The sequence below is a fragment of the Lonchura striata genome, chromosome 1, assembly GCF_046129695.1.
Source record: "Lonchura striata isolate bLonStr1 chromosome 1, bLonStr1.mat, whole genome shotgun sequence".
Lineage (NCBI taxonomy): Eukaryota > Metazoa > Chordata > Aves > Passeriformes > Estrildidae > Lonchura > Lonchura striata.
In genome coordinates this window covers 15,802,749-15,811,318 of record NC_134603.1, presented here as the reverse complement: position 1 = coordinate 15,811,318, position 8,570 = coordinate 15,802,749, and the positions used below count along the sequence as shown (strand labels likewise).

The window sequence follows — 8,570 nt, the reverse complement described above, 5'->3', positions numbered from 1 at the left end:
GGTGACCCTGGGTACCTGATCACATTTCAGTATCAGCCTTTCTTTCATAACTTCTCCAAATTGTTGAGGTATTTCCTCTTCCTTGGGGCATGAGAATAAAATCAGTAATGTCATGCCAGGATGATGGAGCGCTGAAAAATATTCAAACTCCATTGTAAGAGACTTTTACTCAAATCCTGTCATTTATCTGAATGAGATTTGGATCACATCTAGAGCCCTAAGTACAGAAGGACTGTGACAGGGCTAATGTGTTTTTGAAGGAGCTCTTCCCTTTCCATGCCTTTCCCGTCTGAGCAGTGCTGCCATTGCCTTTCAGCCATACCAAGCAGCCATTACTCACAGGTGCTGTCAGTCCCATCTTGCTCCCAGAGCAGCTCCACTCCAAACTGTTCTCCACCCCAACCCCACTGTGGTATAGTGATACCATGCAATTACCTCCTCCCCAGAAACAACGACACAAATCTGATTTATAACTGGTGGTAAAACTTTATTATTCAAGTTTAGATGTAACAGACATCTTTGCTGCCTGAAGATTGTTTGCATAAGAAATACACCAAGAACATGTTTGTGAGTAGAAATGAACATGCACTATGAAAACCAAAAAACAAAACAAAACAAAAACCTGAAACAAAACAGAACAAAAAACACATCCATGTGTTGTAAGGACAAAACATTAAGAGCCAGCATTCTAGAGTCAAATCAGGGCTACAAGTTTAATGATGGTTTTTAGCAACATGAAGTCATTCTTTATGAAGCAATTTTTTTTTCTTTTTTTTTTTTTTCTTTTTCCTGCTGGTGAATTTGCTATAAGCTAAATTTACAATGGCATTTTGAGATGTTTCCTTTTTTCCTGTTCTCCTACACAGAGCTCAGAGGCCAAAATGATAGGAATGGAAAACTATGGTAGCTGTCACGATGTTTTTCTTTAGCAAGTGTAATTTTGCTTTCCTAGTAAAGGAATTTTACTAAGTGTAACAAAGAATCAAATGAAACAGGTATTTATCTGGCTGTCAGACATTTAATTACTGTCTTTTATCCTTTTAAAGTAAATTGGGGTTTGTGTGATTATTACACAAGTAGCATCTCCCCAACTGCCAGCTTTCCAGAGTTGGCTGAATGAAATAAAAACTGTGAGGAAGAGAGTAGTGAGGAATCCTATTCTGAGGTGAGAAAATTAAGTAAATAATTTTACTTGGCCCATCTTAACTTTAGAAAAAATTTAGAAGGGATTTCTCACTTATCTATCACATTTGGGATATGCTGACAAATTGCTCACTGCACTTTGCCAAGCATAACTGTCTCCACAGAAGCAGAAGGAAATATATCTATCCTTCTGGCTGCACAGAAGTGACCTTCTAATCTCCTTGGCTTTTCCTGACCAGTATTAGGAATTAGCATGTTAAGTCAGCCAAGAAAAATTAATACAGGAGCAAAAATGAGAATATATTTAGACATACTGGGCAAAAAAGCAGATGGTAGACAACATCCTTAGCACATAAAGCAAGTAGTTATGACTACAAAACAACAGTGTCCAGTCCAAGGGTGGACTTGAAAGTCTGTCCCTGAACTGAGTACTAATCCACAGTTGCCAAATCAGTTTTTCCCATTGCACAATCACTATGTTTCAGCACTGTATACAATTAGCATCAGTCACTTGTCCTGCTGCCCCTCTAACTATAAAAATAATCTATTGCTCACAGTGTGTCTCCACCTTTTGAGATGTCTCAATTTTCTCTCCCTTTAAAACTGTCACAATAGAAAACAGTGCCTTTTTTAGGCAAAACCAAGATATGTGCATCCAGCGTCTTTCCTCCTTTCTGGGTAGTCCATGAAAAATTAAGGGAGGAGTTTCATCAGCACAGTGGCAATTAGGTGCAGCACTTGTTTTGGAAAGCAGTCTAAATCTGGCACCTGAACACAAACTGTGCTCTGGAACATCTTCATCTCCTGCAGCAATGAGGGGACAGCAGCCATGAAGTGACAGCTCAGAGACAATCTGGTTTGCAGATGATGTCACAGGATGGCTCCATCCATACAGAGAGTTACTGCAAACACTGTCTGTGCCACAGTCTGATTAGGGACAGGCACCACAAATCCTCTTGTTTTGAAACATCTACTTATTTGGTTGTCCAATTTGAGATACGTTTTAAGATCTTACACTACCATTCCTTTACTAAGAGAAGTTTGCCACCTTGAAGCCACTGACAAATTGAGAACAAAGACTGATTGCTTGAAAGTTCAATTTTTAGTGCTGTAAGTTGATTGAAACACAGTGTGTGCAGCAATTGTGTATGCTAATATTGGTTTCCATCTGAAAGTTATTAAATAAGATTATTTTTTTCCAGCATCAGGATTTTTTTCTTTTTATTAGTACCCATTGAAAAGGGGTCTGGAAGATGGATGGAGTCACCTCTCTTTTGTTAAGAAACAAAACTGTGCTCCCCCTATCCCAATCAAAGAGAACAGGCTACAGCAAAATCCCATTTCTTAAAAAGCAGAAATCTTAGAACATCTCAATATGTCATGGCAAGAACAATGAACTTTTTTTCAAATCTTATTTGCATCGTCTAGGTGTGCAATAGTAACATTCAAAGCTCTGTCTTGTTCTTTGCACTCATAAGATTTCATTTCTCCTCATCCCCAAACCCTGATATGTGTATTTCCTGTTAATTTGCCTCTGCTTCTGAGTTTAACAAGAAGTGTTATGAAGTTCAGGGTAGTGCTGAAGTCTTACAATGCACATGTCCCTCTAAAATATTTTGCCATGAAGATGCAGCTTCTATCAATGAAGAAGCCAGAGGAACTGGTACGTCTTAAGTGAAGTAAGTCAAACCAGTAACTACTGAAAATCGGCAGGCAGCTACTTTTGAAGCCAATAACAACCACTGCTTACTGAGTATAACATCTTCCTTGGAAAAGTTGAAAAGGACACACACTGGACCCTGACATAACAAAACGAGGGCAATCTATTTCAGTCCCCACAGAAAAAAAAAAAAAAAGGAAACAGAAAATACCCAACAAAAATAAATCCACAAAAACCAAGTCAGAACTTATTACTGGAGAACAATAGTAAAAACATAACCAGACTTTGTCACTGGTATCAAGCTGGAGATTCATCTAAAAAAAAGAAAAAGAAGAATGTGGCCCAACATCCTTTGCTAACCTAGAACACTACTGAAGGGTTACAGAACTCAACCACAGCAGATTGAGTGGGATGTTCCATATGCTGCTCACCAGTAAAGAAGCAATGGGTGGAGCAGGAAGGAATGCAGCCTATGCTGAACAATAGCCTGTCTGTGCCTAACAAATCAGAGAAACTGTGCAATAATGTTTCACCTCTGTGAAAATATAACACATAAATACTGCCAAGGTCAGTGAGACCTTTGGTGATCAACTGTGTAAGTGCCTCTCATGCTTGGTGATGTTTGTTGCCAGCTGCTTTAGGCACATTATTTCTCAAAAGACTATCAAAGTGCTGAATGTTTAGGCCAGTTCCCTCCTGGTTTTCCTTTTGCCAACCCCTATAAGACATTTCCTATCACCTCTCCTTTTATTTTCCACCTCCCTGTTTATCTGGTTAAGTATCTTAATAAGTGCACCAAATATTAGAAGGGAGAGTGGTGAGACTCAGGTAAGTTAAATACAAGAACTTTTTTTTTTTTTTATGATGCTTTAGTTCAATTACATGAAAATCTGAGAAAGGCGGCGTGTAAGTGAGATCAGAATAGGACCCTTTACATATAATCTCAAGAGAGGACTTAGTCCAGAGATATTTTTATAGAACATTTTAAAAAATAAAATGCATGAATGGAGAAATAAAAGACAACATAATATCAGAAAGACATTTTAAACTTCATTCGCTGCAACATTCATGAACCAGTTGAGCTACACCTGCCATCCAACCATAAGGAACTAAGACCCTGCACTGCAAAAAAGAAACAAACCCAAACAAAACAAAAAAGCAACTGCGTAATATTGTAAAAATGGAGTGCAATGCTACTACAGAATGCAATAAAATATCAGTGCTGCATCATCACACAGCACTTATCAAAATTATTTCTGAAATGTTTCTTCTGAAACACAGACAAAGCAATAAAAAGAGGATATATGTTTATCATTTTAAGCATAACAATGTGAGTTAAGAGCTTAAGAATACAAAAGTACTTGGAATGAATAGTGCTACCCTTTTTTCCTAAGTAGGCATAAAAATATTTTCATTTCCTTCTTGTTTTTCATACCATTAATATCAACAAATTTCATTCATTTCATGTTATCGTTTACAACTTTAATGCACACACACAGAAAAAAAGATACCTACTGCAATAGAAATAGTTGCTTCATTACCTTGTTTGCTACATTTGCAAATGTAAACAGCGAGGCAGAGCCAGAACTGACTCTAATGCATGATGGAATATCTTTGTTGCATACGTACACTGTAGAAAATAATTATTCAATATGTCAGGCACCATTATTTGAAATGTAATACATTAATATTTACTAGAAAAATAAGGTTTTTTTCTATTTGTTCTCCCAACTTCTTTAATGAAATAAGTTAATCTGACAGTGCATCCAGTAGCTTGTAATATCTTCTACATCCCTGTGGCAAAACAATAAACTACTGGTTGGGACACTATAATGAAAATGATTAAAGTCAGTTCTTGTACACCCTTGTAGCAAGCATGGAGGCTCGTCTAACAGCACCTTTAACCAATTATTTAATATTTAGTTATTTAGCCCTATTTCCCTGAGCAGTTATGCTGAGGAGCTTTCCCTTCATGGATAGTTTTTAAAAAGCTTGAAGTATTAAAAAGTACTATGAAGACATTTAATGCTACTTAGCAAAAGCTGGTATAAGTCTACTGAAGGGATTGACTGGTATGTATAGCAATGTTAAGCCTGTGGAGAAGTAACCTTAGACTTTAAGGTTTAGAAATGTAATATATTAAAAATATATTAAAATAAAATACAGCAGGTTACCTTATTCTATGCAAATTAAACCTGGAATGTGGCTTCTGTATTAGAGAGTTCACTTGCACAAAATGGTTTTTCTAGACTAAAGTGTGCCAGAAAGAATGTAGTGATAAAATGGTAGCTAAAAATCAGCTGAGTCTGAGAAACACATATATATGACATTGCTGCCAAAGCTCTGAGGACAACGTGATCCTAAGGCATGTTGTAGGGCAGAAATTTGCCCAAATTAAAGAAAAGAAAATGACTTTTTAACTCTGTATATTTAACATGTCTATTTCTTATATACAATGTGCATATGTTCACTACACCCCTGCAGCAGTATATACATATACACATCTTTGCACTCTTGCCAGTTATGTCTCTTACACAACAGCAAAGGTATTAATTGTCCAGTAAAATTTTCTCAAGGTTATTCGGCATGATTCACTGCATTCTGGCTAGCTTTGGTGGGCCATGTCCCACTGAATTATCTTCCTCCCCTTCTGGCCACCATCCAACTGTTCTTTTTCTTGGTAACCCACTCATTTAAAAAATAATAAAAAAAAAAATTTAAAAAAGGAAAAGGAACAATAAAGTCAAAAAAGAAAAAAAAAAGAAAATAACAAGGGATTTAATATTGGATAAGGCATGCTCTCTATATGAAGTGCTTTATAGGTCTTCACAAGACATTACAAGCTATTGAATTCCCATCAAGGAAACCTATTTCTGTTTAATTGTGCTAAGTGCTAAGGTTTACTCTTTAGGTTTTCCATTCTTTTCAGCTTGTGCATTGTTCCTGTGTAGGCCCCTCTGGATGTGAGTTGTGAAGTCATACTTGTCCGTGCAAAGATGCTGGCATATGCTGCACTGGAAAGGTCCACTGTCACCATGGCAACTCATATGCAATGCATACATCACTTCATCCAGAAAGACAATGCCACAGTGCACACACTTGGTAGAAAGTTCATCTTGAGTACTTCTATCAACTTTCTCTGTTTTTACTACATTCAAGGGACCTTCATTTTTTACATTTGGTGGTGCCTTACTCTTTTCCTTGGAGGCACCATTTGCAGTTGGCCCAGGTCTGGAATGCTTTATCGCCAAATCTAGAGGAATGTCATTGTCTGATCCAACAGCTGAAAAATGAGGAGGCAGATTAAAGGTGGGATAAGGCACATAGTTTTGGCAAGGATTTGGTAGGCCAGGCACATGACTCAAGTAGTGTGGATTCCCAGGAACAGAAAGCTTATATTTACTCCAGAATCTCAGCCAGTCAGCTTCACTCTGAAAGTCATTGTGTACAAACGGAAGTCCAAAAAGTGGGTACTGGTATTTTTCAATAGGGCTTCCAGGTGGAGAATAGTTTGGATGTTTCACAGGTCTCATGTATTTTTCTATCGGGCTGCCTCTCTCTGAGCTTCCTTTCCCTTCTGATATCGATGAACTGTTTCCTGGGTCTCCAGTACTTTCCTGAGGACTTTTTATCTGAATGTGCAAAGGTTGCATCCTTTTGTGAATATCCAGAGTTTGGCTGACCAATATTGGCTGCTGAGCAGAATGGCTTTTAGTCAATGAACCTGGGGCCTCGTATTTACTGAGGCTGGGAAGCTGAATTTCTCTCTGATGACCTTCAGGTAAATGATCCTCTGACCTCCTCTCTAAGGGGCTTCCATTGACTTGCTCCTCACTGCTACCCCTCTGCTGTTTGTTTAGCTGCTCAGCCTGAAGTGCCTCCGGGTTAAGGCGCTTTCTTGTTCGTCTCCTAATGATCTGCTCACCATTGTTCTGTTTAATGATGTTTAAAGGCCTGGGAGTCTGCATGGAACACACAGAGAATGAACAAAAGGAAAAAAGAAAGAGACATTAAACAAATCTGTGAGACCACGCTCATGCAAATTTATCTTTTCTTTTGTGAAGAGCTGTATTACAACAGTGTTACGGGAATGACCAGATTTCAATCCAAATGCTGGTTCATGGCCCCTCATGCTGAAAGTAAATGATAAAATGGCTTATTTTATCAGAGCCAACGGTCTTAGACATCCTGTACCTATTTACTTAAAAAGACATGAAGTATCCAAGCTGTCAAACCATTTATTACCTCTTACTCCTAAAAAATTCTGGGGAGACATGTTGAAAGTGGGTTCTGAGAGCGGGGGGTGAGGTGGGAGATGCAAGGCCCTATGCACTAGTGCTGTTCTGTGCTGAGCTGCTCTTGGGCAGGGGCTTGCACAGCTCCCACTGGGACAAGAACTTACCTTCATACTCACCCTGCTCTGACATGGACAGAAACCACAAGCACACACAGGGCTTGCTGACCACCATTGCTGTCACAGAGCAAAAGGGCTGCAGGTCCACTGTGTGCTGGGTGGAAGATGGTGGCCATAAAGGGACTAAGAAAGATGGAGAAGAAAGCCCAGGAAAACTGTGCACCAAAAGGTCTGCCTCTTCTTTGGCACCAACTCCCCCTCCTTCACCCCAGCTGCATTGCTTTCTAAGTGTTACTGATGTGCTACTAAGTCATAAGGAAGAAAAGGCATCTGGCAAAAAGGATCTGTAAAGAAATAAGCATCATAAAGAGGCAGAGGGAAGAACCAAGTGAGGACTTCTGTTTTCATTTGCTACTACCCCATAGCAGCTCATGTTAAGTGGCCTTTTGAGAGAAGAATGATACAAGGAAAGAGAGCAGTTAGGTTTCCTTTAAAGGCTCCCAAGAGAAAAGCAATAGTATCTGAATGAAAACTGGTGCTGCACCATCAGTATGTTTCTCTACTGGGCAGATGGTAGAGCAACAAAAACTACCTAAAAGTAATTCACTTTGGTGTGTTGGCAGCTGACATTTTTCTTCCCAAAGGAAGAAAACAATCCTGTTTTGGTTGGAGGCCAGAAAAGTGCCCCCCTGCCCCGGTATTCTACTCAGATGTTTATTTAGAAATTTTAACATTGTTTTTAAAAGTAGATTTAATTTTGGCTTACAGTCAATATCCAAAGTAATCTGTACCTTGAATGTAACTAAATTTTTAATGTATTCATAACTTCAAGCTAATATGAAAACATTCAGAGCTGGAAGAATACCATTCTATTATTTGCAGAGATTTAGTCTCTCTCTTGAGTTGCAATATTCCTCTTCTTTCACTTATTTATTTTCCTGTAGTTGGGTTACTCTTAATGGTTATCTATGTTTTAGACAGTGCAGCTATTTTTTAGGTTTTTACTTTTGGTTAAAATGCTGAATCAGAAGTATATACACACTTTGATTTAGATTTTTAATAAGGAAAATTTAAACTTGGCAGAAAAACAGCACCTGAACGAGCCTACTCAAACAGATCAAAGTTGAGACATATTTGTGTTAAAAAAATTACAATATTTTCTTTGTAAATTCTATTCAGATAAAGATGATAGTTTGACCAATCAATAGTAAATTAATATGCACAAGCATATAACTTTTATTATAAGGTCTGTATAATTTCCTTGCCTTTTTATGACAATTGTAACTCAGACACTGTGTGAGATCTTACGATGTTGTTGTTGCTCTTATTAAACACTAAACACTACAGACCATTTTTATATGGCTTCCAGACAACCCTCCAATATTTTGGAAATACTTTTATTCTTTTACTTCA

The 8,570-nt window shown here is 38.0% G+C and overlaps 1 protein-coding gene across 6 annotated transcripts in view; it reads right to left on the bottom strand.

Annotated features, from left to right (window-relative positions):
- Positions 1-466: 466 nt before the first annotated feature.
- TRPS1 (transcriptional repressor GATA binding 1) overlaps positions 467-8,570 on the bottom strand; it is a 212,505-nt gene continuing 204,401 nt past the window's right edge. For all 6 annotated transcript variants that reach the window (XM_021546559.2, XM_077782366.1, XM_077782361.1 and 3 more), the window contains one exon: positions 467-6,765. In XM_021546559.2, coding sequence (XP_021402234.1) covers positions 5,704-6,765 — 1,062 coding nt within the window. In that variant the 3' untranslated portion in view covers positions 467-5,703. The remainder of the gene's footprint in view (positions 6,766-8,570) is intronic.